Here is a 27,556-nt window from a genome sequence, read left to right as displayed (position 1 = left end):
CTATTTCTTGGAGTCTGCTTCCAAATCTCCATACATTTTTGGGCCGTTCCATCTTCCTCTTTTATTGGATCCTTATGGTACGCTGCCTGGTCGATCAGTATATTCGCCCTGGGCTGTCGTTCGGTCATCTCTATGGTCCCTGGTTCCTACCCTGCCCGCTGCCATCTCCCGTCGTTCAGCGGGAGGTTTGGACTAGGATGTAGATTATCTTCAACTCTGAAAGAAAATCCCGAAACATGTAAAACATTTTTAAAACGCTGAACAGACAAGCCAACATAATACGTTTTAAAAAAATGCTTAACAAAATATGTACATAACTTTCCTCTCACAATTCTAGTATCCAATCACACCTCATAGAGTTAAGTACAAGCTTTAAAAAGTATTAATAACGCGCGGATTTCCGATTGGAAAGACACATTAAAACTAGACCAACATTCACCTGTGTTTATGTCTGTTATTATAGCGCCCTGAGCCTACATTATCTCTGTTAACTAAACTATAGAAAGGAAATTATTATTATTACTTTGTAAGAAAAAGTATTTTAATTATTAGTTTTCTGGCCATAATATTATATTGTATATAATCAACATACAAGGAAGCCTATTGTATAATTCTTTCTCTAAGAAACATGACATGCAGCCTAAATGATAAGAAATGCAAATTCTACTCTCTTGAAAAATGAGAAAAGTTGTTTGGAATAGACATCAATTGCCGCTATAATATTATAGCATAGGAAGTCTTCAATCTCTCTGCTGCTTACCAAATATGGTTGAATAGATTTTCAGGAGTTGTGTTGATTTTAAAACGAAGTCCAAGCCGCCTTGAAAAATATATTCTTGAGATTTGAATCTTTTGAAGTTATCGCAATACATTTTTTATTACCCAACATTTAAAATCTACGTCGGACGTCCTTCTTTCTTGAACCGAGCAAAATCAAAGAACATGTGACAATGTTATTTGGGTGAAATCTAAAGAAATAAGTGTGTCATGACGTAGCTATGTGCTGTTTAGCTCCCTTGACAAGCAGTCTGTATATGTACATATACAGCTATCATAAATATATATCTTCTATGTATGATTGCTGAATACCTGACTTCGATATGTGATTGTACATAAGCTACCTGCAGTGGACACATGTTGATTAGTGGGAGGACATAGCCCTAGACAGCACTATGTGGGGAGAGATGGGGACAAAGAAAACTATGGACAGAGAAAAAGCATTGGCCTTGGTTCTGGAGAAAAGGCGAGCATAACTAGAAATGGCTACTTCATCTATCCGCAAGGCAAATGCCACCTTTACTTGCGTAACATGTAGATGTAAATGTCTCTCCAGAACAAAAATCTACAGTCACATGAAGAGTGATCTTCAATATGAACCATAGTCCGATAGTCGTTCCATGGCTGACGGAGGCCAACAACAGAACTGGTTGACTAATGAAATATTTCCCTGAGAGATATAGATAGCTGCTATATTTCTTTGAAATATTTATAATAAGTATTTTCATATGTCATTTTAAAACCAAATTTAACATAAAACATGTATGTAAACTTTTTTTTTTTTTGAAGGTGTGTATTCCATATGTTTCCAAACTAAGCAATGTAAATTTGTATTTATGTGAACACAATAAGTATCTTCCCTCCCTCCTTGTGTTTGATATAAATAATTAGTGTTTAAACACCGTCGTATGGACGAACTTAATGAACACACGTCTTTTGCATTATGTAAACGGCAGAAATTACTCTCCAAAGACATTTTTTGTTTTGCTGTCAAAAATGCAACAGAGTTATCTCAACAGTCATCAATACTAATACAATGTGTATGTGTGCTTGAATTTACCTGTTTTAAAAAAAGCATGTTTTTGGAAAGGAATCAGGAATGCCAACAAAAACAATTTGCAGCACAAAAAACACAAGAAACTATAACAGCGTGCAGTTTTAGAGCGAGTTTACAATGAAATAATGTTTCATATTGTATGTTGCCTGTACACTTCTCTCTTTCAATTGGCCGAATCGTGTAACAAACGTTAAGTACTGACTTACAGTGAGGCCAAACACAAACCCAATGACACGGTAGTTTCCTGACCTTCAGTACTTCTGCTCGCAGTGCTTGATGACCTCGAAAGGTCTCGGGTCTACCCCACTGCACGATTTTTTTGCGGAAATTCGTCCTCTGACTCACGTGTCGCACAATGTATACGATCCCCCCGAGTCGTCAAAGGTTGGGCCCCGCTGATCGAGTCTATTTATAAGTCTCGAAATTTCAAAGGCTGGGAGGTATTAGGTTCTGACACTTATGCACTTGGCATATTTCACGTCTGCTGATTGCGTCTGCACCGGTTTTGAAAGAATTCATTCTGTAATCCCCCCCCCCCCGGCAATTCTTTTTTTTTTTCATTGTGTATTTATACACATTTCAAAAAGCATTAAATTGTAAATAAGCTTCTTTTCTTCTTTTTTTTCTTCCCACACAAACAGTTTTACTCCCGTTCAGGTCAGGATGACCTTGTCATAGATTTCTGTCACTTTACGACCGAGTCTATAGTCTACGGACTGAAACAGACAGCAGGCTCAAAGAAAACATTGGATGTCTCTTTTACCAAACTGGAGCCGAACTCAGACCTTTCCAAAATACTTCTGAACGACGTCTCAAGAGACTGGGCTGGTGAGTTTGTTTTTTTCTTGTGGGGGAGGGGGGATGGGGTTTGGTTTTGACACAAAATTGTGGGCGCTCGGCCTCCCGGGGTGTAACTTAAAGATACACACTGTGTCTATGATTGTAGTCACGTCTGGGTATGATTGTTTTTAAAAGGGGCAGGTCTTTGTATGATTGTTTTGAGTGTATGATTGTTCATTCATCGATTGACAACCATTATTGGAAAATGAATTGAACTGATCTCAAATGATGCTACTAATTGTTTTTTCTTGCAGCATTACTTTTCCTTTAACTAATATCTTATTAAACTGAGCCATCGTTATTGAGAGATTTTTTTATACAATGGGTTATGTATTTATTGTAATTGTGACTTATTTATCATTTGACTTACTGTAAATAAACAAAAAATCTGGATACCCAGGAACTGGTTAATTATTACTACTACTAGCGTTATTTAAACATAGACATTTTAATCACCTGAACAAATCCTCTGAACAAATCTAAAATTCGTTAAATTTTTGTGTATATGTTTACATAATCATATAACATATAAAAAAACACATGTCAAATCATTGCCAGATTTACGGCAGTGCAGAAAGTGCAGTCCCCCAGGGCCTTACACTGAAAAATGAAAACCATATTTAAAAAAAAAGAAAATAAGGTTAAAAGTTCACATACTCTCGTGTGGCATTTTCTAGCATTAATTAAATGCATTTTCTTAAAAGAAAGGACTTACAAAAATCTTATCCAAGGTCTTCATTTGTTTAGAACCGGCCCTGTATGCTATAGTAACTTGTTTTATGTTATTAAAAAAAACTAATTACATAAGTAATTGCTCTTGTTTGATATAGTTGTTTATATTCTTAAAGAGATATTACTTATGTTAGGCGCTTCCGTGCTGCTAAGTCAAACGCAGGTAACACTCAAATAACGAAATCCAATATCACAGGTGAAGGCCAACACTAGAAGTTAGTCGACGCTGATAGCGAATATCGAACAAGAGGTTTAATCACAAAGAAGGGAACCATCGAATGTCTACGTTCATAAAATTTCCCTCTCTCTAAAGCCGTCAAGATTTGTCTGTTTACGTTCCGCTGTTCTTCCTAAAACCCTGTTCATGTTTTTAATAGTCAAGTCATTGTCTCTAGGTCAAAACGTCCTTTATTTACGAAACAAATAACTCATTCCTAATCGTGCCATAACACTTATCATTATTATGAAATATTTGTTTGTATCTAGTTCGATACACTAGACAGGCGTAAAGAACAAAAAAAAGATTTTGAAATAATGTTAGCAGTGATAGCCTACATCTCTGTTGTGAATTGCTGGTCTAAACATACAAAGCAACTAGATCTTGGTTCTGACTGACAAGTAGTCTTAATGATGGCTGAAAAGAGACCTCAGTGTTTCTGAGACGTTGATGACAAGACTGCTGACAACTTCCTAGTCCAGTACCTCACTCCAACTTTTCTTTCTTTCCTTCAAGGAGGAGAAAAGGAATTGACCAGTACGACGGACAGCCAGTGCTCGTCCCTAGGGGAAAACTCCTGCAATAAAGTTTTCTAATTAGACTCGTGGTTTCGTCTCGTCTGTTTGACCAGATAAATAATGCGGTCATTAAGCGGTGCAATAAACTACAGACAGAGAAAGTCAGGTCGATGGGTGCTTGGCACTGATGATGTCCAGTGGTCCTTTTTTTTTTTGCTGCTTTTTTTTATATCAGATCTGGCCTTTTGCTTTCTAGAAATTTAAATCTTTATGATTCATTGAAGATCATTTTATTAAAACAATGAGTAGAAAACATTTAACACTTTGAGGTTTGTTTGAATGTCAATAATTGCGTACATTTTATAGGACATGTCTAAATCAGAGGATTATTACATTTTATAGGACATGTCTAAATCAGAGGGTTATTACATTTTATAGGACATGTCTAAATCAGAGAGTTATTACATTTTATAGGACATGTCTAAATCAGAGAGTTATTACATTTTATAGGACATGTCTAAATCAGAGGATTATTACATTTTATAGGACATGTCTAAATCAGAGGATTGTTACATTTTATAGGACATGTCTAAATCAGAGGATTATTACATTTTATAGGACATGTCTAAATCAGAGGATTATTACATTTTATAGGACATGTCTAAATCAGAGGATTATTACATTTTATAGGACATGTCTAAATCAGAGGATTATTACATTTTATAGGACATGTCTAAATCAGAGGATTATTACATTTTATAGGACATGTCTAAATCAGAGGATTATTACATTTTATAGGACATGTCTAAATCAGAGGATTATTACATTTTATAGGACATGTCTAAATCAGAGGATTATTACATTTTATAGGACATGTCTAAATCAGAGGATTATTACAGTTGAACTGTTTGAAACGTTTGAATTAAAACTGAACAGAAAATTGTGTGTGTATGTGTTTGAGCTGTGTGTGTCTGCATGTCTGCATACCTTTTGTCGCATGTCTGTTTGTGTTGAGTGTGTGTGTGTGTGTGATCGTATCCAAATTGTGTGTGTCTGTAATATGACAGACACTTCTGCTCTTCCTTACTATAATCAGAATGTCATCACGTTACCACGTTCCACGTGTGGAAACAGCATTTCCCCACAGACTCATATGATAAGAAAGCTTTCATTAAAGTAACAAGAACATTCGTTTAGCCCTCCCCCCCAACAAAACAAAGCTAACGTCCTCTGTAACCTGACTCTCACTGGCCCTCTCACCTCTCACTGGCCCTCTCACTGGCCCTCTCGGAAACGACCCTCAATGCCCTCTTTACCGAATGTACTCACTCCCACTCTTTTACTACAGTTGACTCCAACCAACCCTCCCCTTCTCTACTAGTGTTACATTAATTTGAATGCTTGCCTAGTTTCTATTGACATTGTACCTCTGTCACCGGTTCGACCAGCCTCCATCCTTCTGCAAGGCCCCTTTCTTTTATCAACACAAGAGATAAACACTAGATATAGGAGCCCGTCACTGGGCCAGGAGCCACAGGGTTGGGAGAAACATACACACAATATTGGCCCAACAAGCACATTCACACCATTCGAACACCCACATCCACATTCACCTTCACTCACATTCAGATACACATATTTGTTATCCAACAGACGAAGGAAAAGAAAATTTAAAAAAACAAAAATCCAAAGATGTGACGGAAGTGTTAATTTAAGTATTTGTAAAATAAATTTATGACATTTGAAAAATAATTTAAAAAAACAAGAATTAAAAAAGGAAATAATGGCATTAAAAATACCATCAAAATTATACTTTTTTTAAATACAAATTTTTGTTTACATAAATAAATTCTAAATTATAATCTTTACACGTGGGATGCACATTGTCTATTTAATAATTTTTTTCTAATAAAAATTCTAAAACCATTTGCATAAATGTGTTACAAATGTGATCTACCGTTACTGCTCTTGCTAAAGAGCCTCCCGTGTTTGTTATTATTAATAATATAATAGTTCTAAAAGTGGTGTATTTGTATGAAAAAAAAACTACTAGCGTAAGTGATTTAAAAATTAGATTTTTCGCCTTTAGAAAATAAAAAAAGTAACCGTTGCATCAGACCTTTGAATGGACTAAAACTTTATGATGTCGAATTTTCACTATCTTTTCTAGTTTATAAGATTTAAACGTGACGGACAGACGGACAGATATTTCACAAAAAAACTAATAGCGTCTTTTCCCCTTTCGGGGGCGCTAAAAAAATTTTAAAACTTTTTTTTTTTTGCATCTACAGGGGCGCAAACCTTTATATAGTAAGTGTCTGAAGAGAGAAATAAAATGAGTAAATAAGCCCCAGAAGAAGTAGGCAGGATCTTAGGATAATGTGGCATGTTTTAAATAACTATTTTTTAGCAGTTAGTTATATTGCTTTATAATCTGAAAGCTAAAGATACCTCTTTTAAAACCGAAATTTGTTGAGTAAATATATTTAAATGTTGTAAGCTAAATAGCGGAGGAAAGGTAAAATCACGACATTCTCATCAATTGTTAGACATTCTTTGCTAGTAACGTTATAATTTGTTACAAGCGAGTTTGTGCAATCTACGCTGTGTATAATTGCATGTGGTAACATATTAAAGCATACTTCAGTCATCTCATCATCAGATGGTTACAGACGAATGAAGACCTGAGTTATATCACTTCGATTACGCAAGCGGTGTTATAACTTCAACAAAAGCTTAAAGAAACAATTGCTTAAACCAGTGTTTATCAAACTTAGTGTTCCGCGAGCCTGAATTAGTGTTCCACAAACTACTGGAATAATTAATTAGTGTGCCACCACGTGAATAAGTCTATATATAAAATTAAAAAAAAAGTGTTCCGCTAAATACTCAAAGTGTTCCGTTACAGAAAAAAGTTTGGGAAACACTTGGTTAAACTATTGCGGCTGCTTACTGTTTCAAGGAGATCGACTCAGAAATCTGTCAATGTTACTTTCAACTGGAAAACAAAACAGTGTCCAAAAGTTCACGAAAAGTGCAGGACTGTGCCGCAGTCCAGGGCCTCATCCTCAAAGGGGGCCTCGTTGTTAAGCAAGAAAATTATTTTTAAAAATTAGATCATGTATATTTTGGTTTTCTATAATTAAAATGTTTTGTTTGGTGTAATGTATAAATTGTAAGACAAATTTCCTTATGGATAATAAAGATAATTAATCTTTAAAATACTCTATTTCATTTTTTTTTCACAAACATTCCTCACATTTAGATTAACAGCGCTTAACATTTAAATTATTATTACTATTAATTCGTATTATTAAGTACTTATATTGAAACACTTGAAGAAGGTAAAGGTCTCCACATACTCCTTCCCAGGGCTTCTATCTACCATAATACATGACTGAATCTTGCTATTTCTAAATGCTTCACTCCCCCCCCCCACACACACACACAGAAGAGGCATCCCTGACTACACCAAATCTAGAAGCTCAAAACTCGTGCGAGCGCGTCATAAACCAGCAGACGACACAAACAGCCTTGACAAAGTTTGTTTGACGCCCAGCAGAAAGCTCTTCCTTTTTATTTGCAATATACACGTTAGTTATGTCCTTCGGCTGTTGCAAACACAAGTACACTATCGTATGTACACTATCTTAAGTTCATTGTCGTAAGTACACTATTTTGGTAATACATGGTTTTAGTTTTTTTTTTTTTTTTTTTAGAAAAAGGGGGTGGGGCGAATCGGATGCCCCTGAACAAGATAAAATTAGCACTATTTTCTCTTGTAAATCTCAAAAACTCCTCAAGCCGGTTGTTTTGTTTCTGAAACGAGATTTTAACTCCTAAAAAAATTAATAAGGCTTTTCTCGTTAATAAATACACCCCCGTTTGATTGAATAGGAGCTCACTGTCAGCAGATGTGTACTTCCATGCAACGACCTGGTATGGCTATCATACAGAGCATATGTGTGTGTGTCTGTGTGTGTGTGTGTGTGTGTGCGTGTGAGATTGGGTGTAATGCTTTTTTGCTTTTTGAAGATGAAACACTTTTTATTAGACTCCAATGATGTCATCAATGTCTCTCTTGTGAAAGGCTGTGAAGTGTAAAGTCCACAGTTTTTATTGACAGTCTTAAGAGATGGGGGAGGGGGGGAGGCTGAATTCGGGAATATCAATATGGCGTGCAGTGATCATACACACTTAACATTTACTCAGACTCACACACACACAAGGACGCACACACATGAAATACACGCACACAGTTACTCGGACATACAAGCAGGGCCGGCCTTAGGGAGTTGGATGCGAAGTGAATAAAATAAAATAGAAAAATAAACAAACAAAAAGATAAAAAAAATTAAAATATGCAATTTATGAAAAACCTAGTGTATTCCAATGATAAGATTGAGGACAAGTCTCTATTTCTTCTCTAATCAATCATTACCAATCCTATGCTAGCCTTCCACCAATCGGAGGCCCTGAGCGGCTGCCTAGTTTGCCTATGCTTAAGGCCGGCCCAGATATTAAGATGATACGATAGAAAGATATTTCGATGTAGTAAAGTTGTGCTGTCACTGTAGTTCAGTAGCTCCAGCAGTATTTGATATTTGTGTTCCTAATGTTTATTTTATGCTCAATACTATGCGCTTCTCTCCCTTTAAACAGCCTTTCTCTCTTTTTTTCCCCTTTCATGAAGCTGTAGATTTAGGATGCAGTAGGTTAGTGCCAGTCTCATCGGATCTATCCTCTTTGTCAAAATAAAAATATATTGGGCTTCTGGTTATCGGTGCAGACGTCACAACTGTCCACCCCCAGCTTACACAGCTGAACAAATCGATCTTTGGATTATCACTATCTCGATTTATTATTCACAAGAGTCTCTTTCGGATTTCCTGTTCCACTAAATCAAGTTTGTTGAAACAAAAATGTCCACTTTTTACACTCTGGGCTTGTTGAACTTTGAAAATATTTTAGATCTAGTTTAATAATAAGGAATCGTCTTCGACCCGAATAGTTAAGGAAAAATTCAGTACTTCACGTGATTTCGACGACCTACTTGCGACCTACATATTTGTCACATCCATACAAAGTCATTGTCCGTTCACCAAAGATCAATTTCAGTTCTTTTCTCGCTGTCTGCCCATGTCTTCATGATGGACTTCGCTTTGGGTTTCTTATGTGTATCCTGAGACTTTTGTTTGAATTGTTTTAAATCTGTCTTTAATGCGTTTAAAAAGCATCGCATATCACTCGAACACAGCTACCATCTCTTGAAAAGCTTTTTCATGAAAGATCCATTTCCAAAACACTCACGATTCTTAAAGACAACTTGCACCCATTAAACCACTGTTACATCAGATCTTCATGCGCTCAACAAAGTCAGCAGTAGTCGTGATTCGAACTCAAACCCCACTGATAGGTAATCTAGCGGTTTAAGCTACTCGGCCACTCATCCCAATACATTATTAGATCTGATTTTGTGTGGGGTATGTGTGTGTGTGTGGTTTGGGGTGGGAAGCGTATAATTAACAACCTTCCAAAAAAAAAAGCACTAAAAAAATTGATCTAGACGTCTAGCTGGGTCTAACTGGATCTTGTCATTTTAACATCTCAAACAAGAAAACCCGTGCGGCTAACTACCGGATCCTTCAAAGCGAGCAATCTGACAGCAGGGCGATGGCCCTCCAACGAGGGTGGCGTGCCGCGGTCTAGTGTCACTGTTAACCCACTTGCCGTCACAACGAACAAGGAAAGGGAAGTTAATAGAGAAGGGGCTGGGGAGGTCTGCCTATCAACCCATACTCCTGAAGTATGTCGGGATGTATTTATAGTCACGTGATGGGCAATAAAATGGGTCAACTCAATCTCTTGACATTATTTTTTTTGAGATTTAAAACTCCATAACTTGTAAAAAATTTTTCTTTTAATTAAAAAAAATATTTTTTATTCGACTTCTTTAACTCTTTGAAAGAGAATATAATGCTCCAAACAACGTCGCATACATGTATATGGAAACATATCAATTACTTTATCGAAAATATGACTAGAAACCATATAGATCTAAATATTGCATATTCAAGCAAGAAATCACATGAATCTATATTATAAAGTAGAATGTGTGGTGTATGTATGTATGTTACTTATAGACATCAAAACCGCTTGACCAATCTTGATAAAACTTGGCAGGAATGTTTCTTGGGTACCAACTTAGACCTTAGTGTATGTATTGTAGCCCTAAAACAAACGTAAGACCCTAAAAAAAAAATAATGTTGTCCGACTCTATTACAGCTATAGTATTTTATGGATCTAGGCCATGTCTACAATGTTGACATAAGAAAAGATAGAAAGGATTTAGACCTAGATCTAATTTTAAGAAATACACTTTGCGCAGATAGTTTTTTACTTTGACACATGAAAATACAAAAGAAGATCCATTGATTTCATTATATAATAAAATTAACCTTCAATTTTGTGTTTCAAAAGCATTTTTTACATAAATTAGTTCCTTATATCTGTGACTACAGATTTCCTGACGAACATTCTTTCATTAGACAATACCGTAATGAGTCGCGTACTAAATATTAATTCGTTTAATTGTTTACTTTATAATCCCATCCCTAGATCTAAAACTCTAATTCAACTCTAAGATGATAAAACTTCTCTTCGCACAGATAGTTTTATACTTTAACACATAAACATATTAATTAAAGTCCATTCATTTCATATTTTGATCAAATAAACATTCAAATTTGGTTTTCTAAAGCTACATTCGTGTACGAAAGCTGCGAAGCCGAGTTAAAGGCCTAGATCTATATTCATTCATGAATCGCGTACTAAATAAAAATTATTTCGTTTAATTGTTACTTTATAATCCCATCCCTAGATCTAAAACTCTAATCCAACTCTAAGATGATAAAACTTCTCTTCGCACAGATAGTTTTATACTTTAACACATAAATATATGAATTAAAGTCCATTCATTTCATATTTTGATCAAATAAACATTCAAATTTGGTTTTCTAAAGTTACATTCGTTTACGAAAGCTGCGAAGCCGAGTTGAGATAGGCCTAGATCTATATTCATTCATGAATCGCGTACTAAAAATTATTTCGTTTAATTGTTCACTTTATAATCCCATCCCTAGATCTAAAACTCTAATCCAACTCTAAGATGATAAAACTTCTCTTCGCACAGATAGTTTTATACTTTAACACATAAATATATGAATTAAAGTCCATTCATTTCATATTTTGATCAAATAAACATTCAAATTTGGTTTTCTAAAGTTACATTCGTTTACGAAAGCTGCGAAGCCGAGTTGAGATAGGCCTAGATCTATATTCATTCATGAATCGCGTACTAAAAATTATTTCGTTTAATTGTTCACTTTATAATCCCAAATATTTAACAAAGCTATCGCTCTTTTCGTTTTTAATAGATAAGAATGTATCGACTTTGGGTAAACCATTTTCGCAAAACTAATTTTATTTTCGTAGCGAAACTAAAATAACGTGAAAGGATCATTAGCTACGTTTAACATACATCTAAATCCAATCCACTAGATTATTCAAAAGCAAATGTTTTAATTAAAAAAAAAAGGATTTAAGCCTATTAGCTATATTGATTTGATAGCATTATTCACACTATTTTTACATTGACACATTCGCTTTACTTATTACATTATTATTTCGTTTAATTGCTTACAAAACACTCTCAGTGACTATATCGAAAGTAATGCGCAAATAAAGACCCGCGGGTCGCGCGTAACATATGTCTAGTATATCATAAAGAGAACTATTATTCACTTAAATATGTCATAAATATTGTTAGAAATCACCATATATATATATTACAGGAACTCACATTCTAAATGACGTTAAATGCACTACATAATAAGATAGTTTAAAGTTTCACTTTCATTGGTTCCTTGATAAAGCATTATTACGCTAAAGGTTGTTCTTTGAATGTTTCATGGCACTTGGCTCCATGACGTAGGGAGAGCTTTGAGAAGGATGGTCTATGGAATGAAGGGGCTCAGCTTTTTCGTCCTTCTTGTTTGTTACTGGGTTAAAATTAAAAAAAAATAAATATGGAATTTTATTAATAGTTCCTCGACTCGCTCGAAAGAATTAGTCTCTTTACTGTCCACAACGTTTGCCTTGACCACCAGGGAGCTGAGGATGCAGCAAGGCATTTTTGTGTCAACATCTGTTGTCTGTAGGGATAGTTGCTTTTTGATCAATCTAAACAGGGAAGATGATTGTCTGGTTTTGGGTTTGTCGTTTAACTTTTTTTATTTCTTGCAATTAAATGGTTCTTAAAGCGATATCAATTCCACAGTTAGGTCTACTCCACATTCTAGACTAAAATAACTTTTGTAAAAGTATCTTTATTAAGAGACTTTTCCTGAAACAAAACAGGTAACAAAAAAAAAAAAAAGATTTCTCCATTATGAAGCTGATGGTGGTCAAAAATTTCTCATACTATTTATTTCTTGTTACTTCTCATTATTTAAAAGGAGTCCTTCTACTTTACTTTCCAAAAACCCGTCCACCAAGTCAGTGGCGTAGCTAGGGTGGGGGTAGGAGTGGAGAGACTGAAAACCCCCCGGGGCCCCCACTTGAGGGGGACTCCTAGCGAGTGTTTTTTAAATTAAATATTAAATATTACCCAAAAATGCAGAGCCCCCCCCTCCAAAGTGGTCAAGCCCCCCCCCCCTGGCGCTCAATAGATGGCAAAGTCCTAGCTACGTCCCTCCACCAAGTGTCAACCTAGTAAATTCCTGAACCCACGAAGAGTTAGCAAGCTAATAGGAGGAATGGTACAACTGGGTCTTCCACTTGTGCATTTTATTTTCCGATTTCTATCTACTAGGTTTGCCCGTCCTAGGAGACGATTAAGCTGTGTTCATTCGTCTTGCCCACAAAACGGAGAATTACAATCATTATCTAGCCGTTAAAGTGGGTCAGGGAGAGACCAGCAGTGGAATGAAAACCCGTTTCCTGTAGTTCACGCGTCGTCTAGAAAGGCCATCAATGGTACGATTAGTGCTGTATATGTGTATGTGTTTCGGCTAGACAATAGCCTCCTAGCTGGACATGTTACCTTTATTGTTTTAGTAACAAAAGCTCGACTAGCGGGATTGTAACAACATTTGTACAATCAACAACAGGTCATTATGTGCTGTCAGCATTTTAACTTTACGAAATAAACAAACAACTCTTGACTTGTTTGTAATTAGAATTCACAACAACTGCATTTAATGAATACCAGCGACCTTGAACATTATGACTGTATAATGAATGCCATCTACTAAGCACCTCATAGTGACTCGTATAATGAATGCCAGCTACTAAGCACCTCATAGTGACTCGTATAATGAATGCCATCTACTAAGCACCTCATAGTGACTCGTATAATGAATGCCATCTACTAAGCACCTCATAGTGACTCGTATAATGAATGCCATCTACTAAGCAACTCTTAGTGACTCGTATAATGAATGCCATCTACTAAGCACCTCATAGTGACTCGTATAATGAATGCCATCTACTAAGCAACTCTTAGTGACTCGTATAATGAATGCCATCTACTAAGCACCTCATAGTGACTCGTATAATGAATGCCATCTACTAAGCACCTCATAGTGACTCGTATAATGAATGCCATCTACTAAGCACCTCATAGTGACTCGTATAATGAATGCCATCTACTAAGCAACTCTTAGTGACTCGTATAATGAATGCCATCTACTAAGCAACTCTTAGTGACTCGTATAATGAATGTTAGCTATCAACCCTTCATTATGACTCATATAATAATGACCAGCTCATTATGCCTGTATATAATGTACTGCAAACCATCGACTAAACCATGTAATGAAAAGTGAACACTTGATGCGGATGTTCAAACTTGTTGTTTCTCTCGTAGATTTGCTTTGCTCACTCCCTGTGTCATTGAAACCTCGTACTCAACGAACTCTCTGGGAGAGAAACATAAAACCTTTGCAGTGTATTGACTGGTGGGACTGGAAGTGTTGCCTGGTAGACTTGTAAAGATCACACTCCCCTCCCCCCGCCGACACCCTTTACTTTCACTTGTTTCAGTTACATACTTAACAAAAACCCATGTTTCCACATTCATAAAGTCGTCTGGATGTGGTATAAACTCAAGCCTGCTCTCATTCAGCCTCTGTCCCAATGCTCAAACGTTGCGCAATTAAATCGTATTCAAGAGTTACCCCTCCCCCTTTCAATGAAAAAAAAAAATTACTTTTCGATTACTTTAGGTATCGATAGAACAAATTACAAAATACAATCTTGAATCGATTCTTTGATTCTTCTGGGCAGAAGCTCGAAGCGAGATGTGGTTTACTCGTTCATTCATGGACCTAAATAAGCCAAAAATACCACGTGACTAGACCATTGATAAACAAAACATAATATAGATTTTCACATTTGATGACCTTACAACTTTCGCTTAAGGGACATTAGGTTATAAAACTCTGTTACGTATCATCTTGACCTGATTATCTGAAAGAATCAATTTAGTTTTGTGATTCTCATTTTGATTTTAATTTTACGTTGCAACAAAACAATCCGACATCAAAAAATTCCAGCGTCCTTGATTTCATTTTTTAAATAGCGCAAGATTTTATACAATTTTCACCCCCGTTTCTGTTGTCCATTGTTAACAAAAAATCTCATGCAGCCAGGACAACCATCAGCTTTTTTTTTAGCTCACTGTACCTGAACTCACTAAACATTCTTTTTGGGGTGCATTCAGTTGACCAATACACCTCCACGTAAACTTATTTTATTTAAATTCTAAAATAATTTATTTTTTCCAAACTAGTTTTTTATTTCTCGTGTAATTGAAAACATGTCGTACACATCCCCCCCCCCCGGGTCTAACACTGCAGTGTTACAAAAACAAAGTAATCACAAAAGTTGAGCTTTTGTTTTTTTTACCCAAAGAATTTCCACATCTTTCCCCTTTAGCTTTATATTCGAAACGCTTTTCAATAGACTTTGTTTTTTTCATCAAATACTTTTAAATTTGAAGATCAAGTGGTAAGGTCTGCAGGAGTGCATGTCATTTATTATTTAAACTTGTTTAGCTCTGTGTCTGGGCTCTGTGTCTGGGCTCCCTATAAATATAAGATACTTTCAGATTTTTCAGCTAAGCACTTCAACATTGGGTTTTCAGTTTGACTATTTTTATTACATAATAAGTATTTTATTTCTTATCTTAACATAAAGAAGTCCCTAACTGTCTGTCTGATTATTGAACTCAAATATATTTTGTCGACAAAAGTTTCAATACAGGTAGTAGAACACGAGCCTACACTAGTTGCTGTTTTAATTAAATTTGGATTGTTGATTTTAATGACGATGATGTAAAGGATATCGTAATTGTTAATCTTGGTGTTGACATTGTTGAACGTTTTAATTATGTTTGTGTTTTTGTTAATAATGTGACGATGATGTTGATGTTGTTCTTGGTGTTGCCACTTACACAATGGTGCTGCTGTTGTTGTTGATGATGATAGGGTGATGTTATTGTCGATGTTGTTGTTGATGCTGCTGTTACTTTATTTAATATGTTTGCTTTTGATGATATGATGTTGTTGATGTTTTAAACGTTGTCATTGTTAATGTTGTTTTCTGTGGATGTTGTGAATGTTGACGCTAAAACTTTTTTTTTAAATCAATGATCTTGACTAAGTGATTACATATTTCAATTTTAGATATTTGTGAACAAACAAACTTAAGCGCTGACTTCAATGCTAAACATTTGTTTCTAGAAACTTCGTGACATTTAAGATCTACATTTAGAAGCTTAATGAGCCTTACTGGAGACATTAGTATTAGAACTGATCCTAATTAAACAATTCATGCGTGAAAGGTCAATGTTCAATTTATGCTAATTTCCTATCGACTCAAATGTAATGAGCTGAGACATTGATTTTTTTTAAATATCTCCCCCTCCTCCTTTTCTAAAACCAGTTCTTACTAGTTTTCAAAACTTTTTTTTTAGAATCGATATATGAAGAGCTAGTAAACGCATCATAAATCACTATTAACTAATTGACAAACTGGTTCTAACTGGTTATAACTTTCTGACTTCCTGGCTCAGGCTAGATTTACCTCCGTCAGAGAAGTGGCTGCTTTTTGAAATCAAAGTGTACTTAGTGGAAATATGGTTGTTGATAGGTTGAGAAGCGCAACATAGTTAACCCCATATAATTATCTAGAGATGTATATTCTCATTCATTCTCTATTAAAATCGTTATATATTTCGAAATACTGTAGATCACACATTTTGTTGAGCGTGTTCACATTTGAAGACTTATGAGATGAAGTAGAATCGGATATTGTGTTTCTATTGTTATCTAGTTTAGTTGTTTTTTTAAATCTGTAAAACGTATGATACTTATTAAAACGAGTGGATGTCTTTCATAAGACTAATGTATTCGAAATTTCAGTTTGTGGGACTTTCTAATATGTAGACAAAAAGATTGGAACTTGATCTCCATTGCGCTTAAAAAAAGCTAAAACAAACCACATGCTTTACTTCGATCAAGAAGAAAAAACATTAGGACCTGCCTGTGTAATACTTCCGGTGTTGTTTACAATTTTAATCCTTGATTTTTTCCCCTTTATTTAGCCTAGTCAGCTAAGCTATTTACATTATTATTATTATTATTATTATTATTATTATTATTATTATTATTATATTAGAAACGAACGATTATTCATTCTCTGGCGCTCCCAGGGCGCTCCCAGGGTCGAATTTCGTTTAAGGGAATTCAAATTCATTGTAGTCCCTTTATCAGTTTCCACTGAGGAATGTCCTGGTGATGGTGGCAGGTCTGCAGCAGTACCGCCCTCTGACAGGCAACGAGAATTTTCTATAGATATCAAGGGCCTTGAAGGTATCTGCGAGGTCAATTGTCATTATCCCCTCGGTTGATATAACAATGGGTTATTTTAGACAACTTCCATAACCGCTTAATCTCCAAGCCTAAGTCCCCATATTTTCTTTGCTTTTTCATTTCAGCTTTCCTTACATTATGGGATAGTGGTACGACGATGTTAATGATTATTATTATTTGTTTATTTGCATATTACCTTATACTGTATTCATTGAATCTATTTAATTTTTGAAAATGTAAATATTGTATTTGAAAGGCAATAGGCTAGTGATGAGGATACCGTGACACGATGGGGTTTAATGCCTAAAAGTCTATGATTAATTGGGGCACGTAGGAGTAATTGAAAGATAAACACTTTTCACTTTTAAAAAGTGCAAACATCGAATTCCGTAGCTTCTCTGACTGAAGTAGTCTTTAAAACTTTGAATTCCATGATTTCTTTGACTGAAGAAGTCTTTAAGACTTTGAATTCCATAACCTATCTGACTGAAGAAGTCTTTAAAGCTTTAAATTAAGTTTAATGATATTGGTACTTGTACACGGTGGTGCATACATTGCTATGTTCTTTATTTTTTTCTTTCTTTCTTTTTTTTATTGTGTAAATGTACTTCTACATAGATGAGTGGTTGCTTTGTTTGACATAGTTTCGCTGTTCCTTCCGAACGTAACATTATCACAATGTAGCCCAAGGACATCGGGGATGGCAGCAGGAAGGTTTCGAACCCGGGACCATCGAGACCACAGCAACACTATGACCTACTATTTTTTGGTCACTCCTTATCTTTTTGTTTATTGGGTACGGTGGGCACTACTTCCTTCTTAAGCCCAGGCCCACGGACTCCTTGATACGCTCCTGGAGAGGACCACAGACCAGATGGTGCAACAAACTAGAACAGTGAACAAATGGTAACGATTAGTTTTTCTTTTACTCCTTGAATTGACAGGGAAATAACTCTGGGAGGATAGTTACGTGAATGTAGAGTAAAACGTAAAAGGGAAAGAACTCTCTGGTCAACTCAATGAGCGTCCATGAATAATTGATATCTGTTTAGTGAAACTGCAACAAGTGCCCAGTGGGCAGGAGACGTGCTCCTACTCCTTGAGTTCACATATGGGAGGTGAGGGGGGAGGTTGAAATGTTGGGGCGTTTGACCCCCCCGTAACAACGATTTAATAAAAGCGTTGAGTCTCAAATTGGGTGAGAAAGGGCCTCCACATTGTTTGAATTCTTGTCTAGTCACTTCCCAGAGAAAGAAGCGTTGAGGACAGATGTTCTGAGCTGGTCTATGCTGTGATCGATGTTTTGCTTTTGGCAGGTCACGTATTCCTCCTTGCCCACCCCACCAATCGGAACCACCCAAAGGTCCAGTGACTAAGAAGCGTGCGGAGGATTAAGCTGTGGAGGTTAGCTCATGCGTTGATCACTGATGGCACCGAATTAAATATTATATACAAACTAAAGTATTTTACGTGCATAGGACAAATTAAGACTTGAGCCTATTGGGGATTCCCGTCTATGGCAAACAACTATAAATATAATGCATTTCAGAGTCTCTGGTGTACAAAACATAGGAAGTCTATCAGCTTTATGTACCTTAGAAGGTTTACGCAATTTTGTAAGCCATTTTTTAGCACTGTAAATTAAAATGTCCACATTCTTTTAATCGTTTGGTCTTGTATTAAAAACTAGTTGGCGAAAAAAAAACGCGAGCTTTCAATATGCTATTTTAAAGTCTCTCATAATGGTAATTGTTATTTTCTGCCTTTTTGTTTTGGTGTATGTGTGAAGGGGGGGGGGGGGCTCAAAACATATCAGCATTTCTCCACATCACTTTCTCTTCTTTATCTCCTTAACTGTATTTTATTGCCTAAAGAAATTTCTTTCGACTATAAGCAGGATCTTAAAAATTAAAATTTATAAATACAGCAAACTACTGTTTTTAATTTAATTTTGAAAATCCCCCACGAAAATAAAAAGAAATCGTTAATATTTTGTTTCGCTTTAATTTTTTTAATATATAATTCTGTTTCCTAGTTCCATTTTATATTGTTTACACGGATAAAATATTTCTTGATAAAACTTGTTCTATATACTCTTGGATCTTGGATACATAGCGAAGGGATCGTTGTAAGTATTCAGAAAAAGGATCATCATAGGCAGGCGATAATAGGGATCGTGATCAAAGCGATCGTTGCCGTTTTAATATGTTTCTGAGTTTATTTTTATGGGGAAGGTATCTCTCTCTCTATTGTTTCGAACGTAGCTCTCAATGGGTTAAAAACGTTAAACCTGTATGGATATACAAGAGACAGACTTTAACTCTTTCCACACGCTCGTTGGATATGTAGCCAGGTCACTCTGTGGTACCATTCAATCAGTGGGCCATCTGTCTTGTCCAAAGAACCCACTGATGCAAACTCGGTTCGCCACCCGAGTGAACGCTAGCACTATCATCGCATTCTTCGCTTCACTTGCTGGGAGTGTCCAGAATGCTCTGTAGAAGTTATTGTCTTTAGTTGATGACTTTCTGGGGTTTGGGTCAGGAAACAGTCAGGAGATGGACTCTCTTTGCTCCGGAAATAGACTAAATGGTTTGTGCATCATAGTTTGTTTTAGTTTAATGCTACTTTGTTTTTCGGCCTGCCTGTCTGACTTCCTGCTTGTAAACTTTCTTATGATATTGATAGTGTCAAGGAAATCTGAGGAAAAAATATGGCGAGAAAGTGAGACGCATAGAAACCTGTGAGTAAAGCAGAATAAGAAGAGAAGTGGAGAGAAAGAAGGAGAGTGAGACAGAAGAGAAAGAAAATAATGAGAGAGAGAGGCGGAGGAGACAAAAGTAAAACAGAAAGAGAGAGAGACCAACACAGAAGACGGAGAAAGAGACAGCTAGACGATGTGAAAAAGATTAAAGAGAGAATAAACAGTAAATGAGAGAGGTAAAGAGAGAGAGAAAGAGAAAGGTTGAAAGGAGAATTGTGTGTCTATTGGCTTCATAATTAGTGTATTTACCATAACAGTTAAAGAAATGTTTGTTGTTCTACGAACGCTCTTTAGATTCCTGAATATATTGATGTAGTATAGACCTTTAGGAATGAGACAGAATTGTAAAGAAATTTAAAAAATGAAAACAAAGAGACTATAAGAGATGTGATTGATCTAGCATAACTAGCTTCTGGTGTGAAACATGCTTGGGCCTCTGTTATCCACTGACCGCTTCAAACAAGCCAACACTGAGCAAGGCGTGCTGTGGGTGTCCTGAAAAAAATATTCACTGACCACCTCTTGATTCTCCTAATGGCTAACTCGTGTCCGATCAATATATCCATGAGAGGGCCATAGATTTCTGGACAATCGATCAGCTTTTATTTCTTCGTTAATCTACCGCTGGACACCGATTGTTGGCCATGGAATGACCGCATCTAAATGGTACATTTAATTACTCCCCTTTCTTCTCTACACGTTGCTAATGTAACTTCTAGGTTTTAAACCCAGAACTCTCCTCGTCCCACTTAAAAACATTTTGTACTAAATATCGTTGGCCATGGAATGACCGCATCTAAATGGTACATTTAATTACTCCCCTTTCTTCTCTACACGTTGCTAATGTAACTTCTAAGTTTTAAACCCAGAACTCTCCTCGTCCCACTTAAAAACATTTTGTACTAAATATCGTTGGCCATGGAATGACCGCATCTAAATGGTACATTTAATTACTCCCCTTTCTTCTCTACACGTTGCTAATGTAACTTCTAAGTTTTAAACCCAGAACTCTCCTCGTCCCACTTCAAAACATTTGTGCTAAAAATCGCCACTGCGTCATTTTAAAATAATGCCGGTTCTAGTGCTATCGTCGCATCATTCATCCAAACTTTCTCCACAACATGCACTTCCTAGACTGCTACTCAACTTTTAACGCAGCAAATTAGATCGTATTTGTACTGCGTTCACCGTATTGAGCTTAAATCTAAACTCAATGATGCACAAATTTACGGCCCGACCAGTCCCACGAAAATTCTATGGTCATCAGGCCGAGACATGTTGAGCATCTCTGTCTTCTCTGTCTCTTGCTGAATATTATTTTTAACATTTTATCAACTTGAGATTCGCAATGAGCAGTGGTCGCTATTCTATAGCTCTTAAAAGTTCGTCTACACCGCTAGCGATCATATGGATATCCCCATTGGTTATCAAGCAGTAGTGTTCTTGTTCATTAAGACTAGAAAACATGACGATATATTAAGTATAATAATTGAAATAGAGACACGTGAAACTACATACCGTGTGAGTCTCATTACACTAAGGCACCGTGTTGAGAAATCTATTCTCTGATAACACGGACAAGGAAAGCAGCAGTTCCATGCAGAGTCTCACTGTCTCCGTACAGAGCCAACTTGCCATGCGTTCCAGTATCTTTTTCACTTTCATGGCCTTTTTTTTAGGATGTAGTGTCGCGCACTCGTGAAGCAGATGGTTAACCGTCTCGTCGTCTTGCTTGCAGTGTCTACAACGTGAATCGAAGTTGGGCTTCAATTTAGCAAAACAGGCACCAATTGGACAATGTCCCGTTATGTACCAAACGATTTTCATTTGTTCTTCCCTGTTCAACTGCCACCATTCGTCCGATTTAGAGGGCCCTTAAGTTTTGCCAGACCTCACTGCCCGTGCTTCCGTTTTCCCAGTTCCGGTGCCACTTTTCCCTCGTCCATTGGTCTACAATTGCCCGAGCCTGCATACCTGGTGAAGGTATGGTGGCTGTGATTGGTCGAGAAGATAGAATGGGTTAAGATTATAACTTAATTACTTCCTAGGTAGGAGTGTGTTGACAGAATGATCTAAATGCTAATACATTGATGTATATTGTATTGATAGTTGTGTCTGTCAAAAAAAAGTTAAGAAAGATATGGCGCGAGATTACTTAACGAATAAAAAAGGAGGGTGTCAAGTTCATTGTATAATTCTCAAGATAGTGTATAAGAAGGCTTGTCTTCGAGTCCGAAGATTGGAGGACTATGCAGTATAAGTATATGGGAAGTATATTAAAAGTAGTGATAAGTATTCTGAAATTATATGAAAGTATATGAAGAGTATATGAGTAGTATTGAATATTGAAATGTATATAAAAAGCATTATGACATCTAGGTATTTTCAAAATTTTGTATAATACGCAAAGGAGAATCTGTTATTATTACATTAAAATATCAATCAGTCTTACCGTTGCGTATCGTTGACATTAAAGCAGTTTATTTGTAATAAAACATTTTTATTAACTGCATTGTTTGCATTATAATGTGACTCTCGTAGGATAACTAGTAAAATACTCAAGTCAATGTCGCCGCATGTGCAAGTTCATTATGGACATAAACACATCTGTTTAAAACAAAACCCTGAGCGAAATTAAACCCACAGTTTCAACGTCACTTGAATCTATCTGTTACCTCCCTTATTTTAATTTTGTCTCTTCCACATGTCTATTTATATCTTGTGTCCTCCTAACACTCCTTCTAGTTCCGGATTTCCCACTTGTGTAAGGCTGCAAGCCCTCTAGGACCACGCTGCTACACAAATACGATTATTTACCAGCTTCGCACACAGGGTTCCGTCTATTTTCTTAGCATGCAGACACTTGCAGCTAAGTCAATAGCTTGTTTAGAGCCAGGTTAAGAAAAAAACAAGAATGTAGCGTAGGTGGCAAGATTCCCAGAGCACAAGTCAATCATGGAGATTGATCTAACCAACACCAGACAAGTAAAGGAAGCCGAGATAAATACAGAAAACGCGCCCAAAGCTAAAATTGGAACGGGAACTCCCGAAGTCCAGTTGAAGAAAAGAAAGCTGTAAATAACATTCTTCTAAATGTCATGTGCAGCTTCTGTCACATTGCTCCAGTTGCATTCCACAAAGTTTACATGCCATAGCGAAAGAGATTTGAATAAAGGAGATTCTATAAATAAATAGCTATAATGACGAATCTGGAGTAAATAATATTGGAAATGTGGATAAGCTGTGTACTTGGAGAGGTGTATGATCATTTTAGCGCTGCACTATAAAATGTATACGCTTGTATCGTAAATGCATTTCTTTTACAAAGCTTATATCAATGGACCTCATTCACCGATCGTAAACAAACAACATTTAGCCACGTGATTCTATATATGGGAAGCGTGGTCGAGAGGCCAAGTGTGCTTGAACTTGGCTTGTCTTGGCTACCTAGAAGGGGGCTCGAGGTTCGACACCCGACTGAGCGCCTAAAGGCAGCACGGAAAACCAACTCCTAGATACCCCCTCCCCCCCCACTGGTCCACATATGAGATTGGACCAAAGCGCTCTGAGCATGCTATAAGCATGAAGGTAGCGCTATATAAAAGCTATAATAATAATATATATCTTCTATACAAATTATGTAATCCATAGTGGCTGTCAGGTGATACGTATTTTTCATTGTTTTATCAATATTATGACGTGACTAAATGTGTTTATTTACGATTGGTGAATGAGGTCCATTCACTCTGTCTGTCTGTCTGGTAAAAGGTTTGTACATGTTGTTTCTCCGACACCTAATCTCGGAACAAGCTGAAATATTGAAAAATATATATATTATTTTTTTTGACAACACAAAAATTAAAATAAAAAAAAATTAATTCATTAACTATTGGAAATTAAATAATTTGTTTGATATCTTAATCAAGGGAAAGAAATCGTAATTGACTGATGTCGAGGTATATGCTGAATTAGTCCCTTTGGGGGACTCAAGCCCTGAGTGAACATTTTGTATGTATTAAAAAAAAAAAAGATCATATAAACATTCACAAAGATACCCTTTCTTAACTCGCCCTTTCACAACTGGTCCAAAGAAGTGATAGGATCATAGCGCATTGAGAAAGCTAAAAGCTAAAACATAAACAATTAGTAAAAATATTTCCACTCGCACTGATTTATTATGTCTAGTTCTTACATGTACATTATAAAATGACTGACCAAAACCTATTAATAACATTACACTTAATATGAGCTTTTTATTTATTTTTAAATATTTATTATGCTTTTCTTCTTCTAGTTGGTAACAATGATCATTCAATATAGCGATTTTACCACTGTGTATCTATTTGAAAGTCCTATCCAATCTTGGCTCTTTTTTTTTTCATTTTTCTTTAGGTTACCTTTTATCGCCTCCACATGTCTACATACTCATTCTCTTCATTTTCTATGCCACTGTGTTTCAAATGCAACGATCCAATCCCCAATCTTAATTAAACACATATTCCAACGTCTAAACCGCATTAGGGCTATTATTACATAACATCCAAATAACAATTAAACATAATTAAATTCACAGCCGGAGCGCAGAAAATCATTTCTCCCTGTGCAACGCTGGGGGAACCACTTCACGTCTCCAGATCTACTGCCTGTATGGGAGTGAGCCAAACGGTACCCTCTGTCTTCCTAACAATGAGTGTATCCAATGCCGTTTTGCCAAAAACCAAACATTTTGAAACCTAGTCCCGTTTTTTTTACTCGTGAACATTTAAAGTCTACCGCTTCAAAAAAAAAAAAAACAAAAAAAAAACATTGATTAAATAAATCAATAAGAAAAATGTTTCTATTTCCCACATCTTACATGAGTACAGTTTAAATTGAAGAAAGTTTGTTGGATTTGCTAAATTTTAGTTTAAAACATAAACTGTAGAGCTTAGAGAGTGCTGAATAGTTGGTGGGTTGGTCTCAAATGTTTTTAGTAAATAACCACTCACGCCTGGATAGCTTGTGTTCGAGTCGGAAGATCAAGGAGGAGTGCACTATATCCTGAGGTTGCGTAGTCCTAGCTGTGATCTACACATTTCACCAAATCTATTGGCTGATTGAAGTTCTCATTTCACAGTCTACATTGTCCTCTACAGTAGCACTCTTTAAGGTCTCCAATAAGTATCCCTCGGACTTTGTAACAGATCTCCATAAAGTCTTTTTGTCGGAAACATTCTGCTGCCAGTCTTCTCCTCTATACCATTTAAGCTGGTGTCAGAACTGGAAACATCTCTGTTACACCATCCACCTTGAAATTCGCTAACAAAAAATTGCCTTTAGTGGTCATCCATACTTATTAAAGCTCTTTAAAATGTGAACCCTAATATTGAGGATTTCCACCTTATTAAGACAACCATTGGTTTCAGATCTGAATTTAAATGTTTCAAACCCTATGCACTAAGAGAGTCGAACGAAAATCAATGTACTTCTGTATTAAGTCAAGAGATAAAGTGGATACTAAGTAGAGTTTACATGAACTTACTTACATGGCTAGTGCTATAGAAAAAAAAAAGACCTTTGACCAAATTGTATTCTCTGTTGGATTGTTTCACTTGAGTGCAGTCACTTCCAAGTACTGAGCATCGTGTCCCCCGGTGAGTGACCATAGGCCCTCACTCTCTCCATTCCTCGTCTATTCCTCGTCTCAAACATTTCTTCCTGCTACTCCCCCGGTGAGCAGCGAGGGTTGGATAAGAGAAGCAAGCTACATCTGTCCTTGGTGAGATGTCCGATAGAGATGAATTGATGAGGATGACCATCCATCATTTCCCAAAACTTTCGAAAAGTGGGAGAAATAAAACCAAAAAATAAATGTGAATAAATCTTTAAAAATTACACAAACACACACACGCTCACACACAGCCACGTACTGCGCGCAATGATGAAACATTCATGTATTTACTATGTGACCGATACCTCATTATAAAGTGTGAGATTTAGAGGTTCATGAAAACACCGGAACCTGAAAAAGGAACGTCTGAACTAAAAATAGATAATGAAGACTGGTGAGCTGAGCAGCCGGAACTTATTATCCAACCTATCCCTTACTTCTAAAATGACCCCCTCCACGCTAAAAAATCCCCCAGGGCACTACTTTGTCCAAACAAATCGAGTCCAGTTTCTGAAATGTAATACATAAATGTAAGAATGAGATACAAAACAAGGGAGATAGCTCTAAGCCTTACACGCTTAGTCATAATTTTTTCTTTTTAATTTCGTTATTACAGATAATTAGAGTGTACCGGTACTTGATGTTTTCGTAAAACGTAGTTATGTAATTAGCCGTTGTGACAGAGGAGCGGATTGTTTTTTATGGGGACGGGAAATTGTAAGCACTCCCCTTTTATATTTTTCTAACACCCAACATGGCGCTAATGCTTAACATTTTCAGAAATAGATAATACATAGGCTAGACACATGCAGAGTTGAGTTCATTTTCATTTACATTTTGATTTCACTGTTACTCAAAATTGCTGCCTGGATTTGTGGTGTGTGCTTCGGGTTTTAATCATAATGGTTGGAAGCCTGCCCGCCATCAGTCCCTGTCGACTTTTTGGAGATTTGGACCAGGTCTTAATATTCTTCATTTCTGATGGAACTTCAAAAACTTGTAAAACGAACAGCTCGGAAACACACATCAGGCATATTGCAACTATGTCTTTGAGTATTGCATGCTGTCAATTTCTCTAAAGTTTTTTTCTCCAGTGGTCAACAAACTTAAACGTAAGCCTCTATTTATTGTTTTTGAAGTGTTTAATTTATTGTTACATACATCTACGAGTTTCTTCCCCTTGTCGTTAAGTGTGTCGTTAGCAGCGCCCTTGACGACAGCATAAGGCTATATCCGGTCTCACGCAGGGGACGAGTCTCAATATCATTATCGCCCTAGCCTCGGAGTCAGATGAGAAAATCGTTAGCCATTAACTATTAACGTGGGCCAGAAATCTTGGCCCGGAAATAACCTACTGTCTTCTTCGCCCTGGCCAAGATCTCCACGAGGTGTCTCTCTGAACGGGTTAATGACCCGTGCTACCTTTAAAGCACCGAGACTGCAGTGAGACGACTGCGATGAAATTATTGTTCGCGTCTTGGTGCTTCGTAATTTGTTTCCCTTTCATTTTAAGGTGTCTCCAAGACGTTGGTACTAAAATTTAACTTTTTCATTGAAGAGTTTGAAGAGTTTATTATATATATATATAACACATGGTTTGGGGTAAGAAGTTTTTATACATAAGACTGTTACAACTTACCCTCATGAAATACATACTTTTCCTCGAGACTTAATGAAATTTCTCCAACAATCCATCCATCTATCTATCTATCTAGCTTGTATGTCTATCTGTGTCTTTTTATCTATCTATCTATCTATCTATCTATCTATCTATCTATCTATCTATCTATCTATCTATCTATCTATCTATCTATCTATCTATATATATATATATATATATATATATATATATATCTGTCTGTTTCTCTCGCTCTCTCTCTAATATGTATCTTTATTTACATATATTATATATTCTTTCTTTCCGTTATCTTATAAGATAGTCCCTATCTCGGCATATGGCTGCCTGATCGTGTGGTGTACGCCTCTGCCGTTGCGAAAGTCCCGAGTTTTAACTCTTCGATCTCCTGCTGTCCCGCAGAAGTTGTGGACTTAAAGGTGTGCAATG

At 36.4% G+C, this 27,556-nt stretch overlaps 1 protein-coding gene across 9 annotated transcripts in view; it reads left to right on the top strand.

Annotated features, from left to right (window-relative positions):
• LOC106071376 (atrial natriuretic peptide receptor 1-like) overlaps window positions 1–27,556 on the top strand; it is a 595,276-nt gene that overhangs the window by 327,139 nt on the left and 240,581 nt on the right. For 5 of the 9 annotated variants that reach the window (XM_056027447.1, XM_056027440.1, XM_056027441.1 and 2 more), the window contains one exon: window positions 2,476–2,662. The exons of the other annotated variants lie outside the window; for them this stretch is intronic. In XM_056027447.1, the coding sequence (XP_055883422.1) occupies window positions 2,476–2,662 (187 nt within the window). The remainder of the gene's footprint in view (window positions 1–2,475; window positions 2,663–27,556) is intronic. 9 annotated transcript variants of the gene reach the window in all.

The sequence above is a fragment of the Biomphalaria glabrata genome, chromosome 4 (genome assembly GCF_947242115.1).
Source record: "Biomphalaria glabrata chromosome 4, xgBioGlab47.1, whole genome shotgun sequence".
NCBI lineage: Eukaryota > Metazoa > Mollusca > Gastropoda > Planorbidae > Biomphalaria > Biomphalaria glabrata.
The sequence above is the reverse complement of the archived record's forward strand: the minus strand, read 5'-3'. Positions and strand labels throughout refer to the sequence as shown.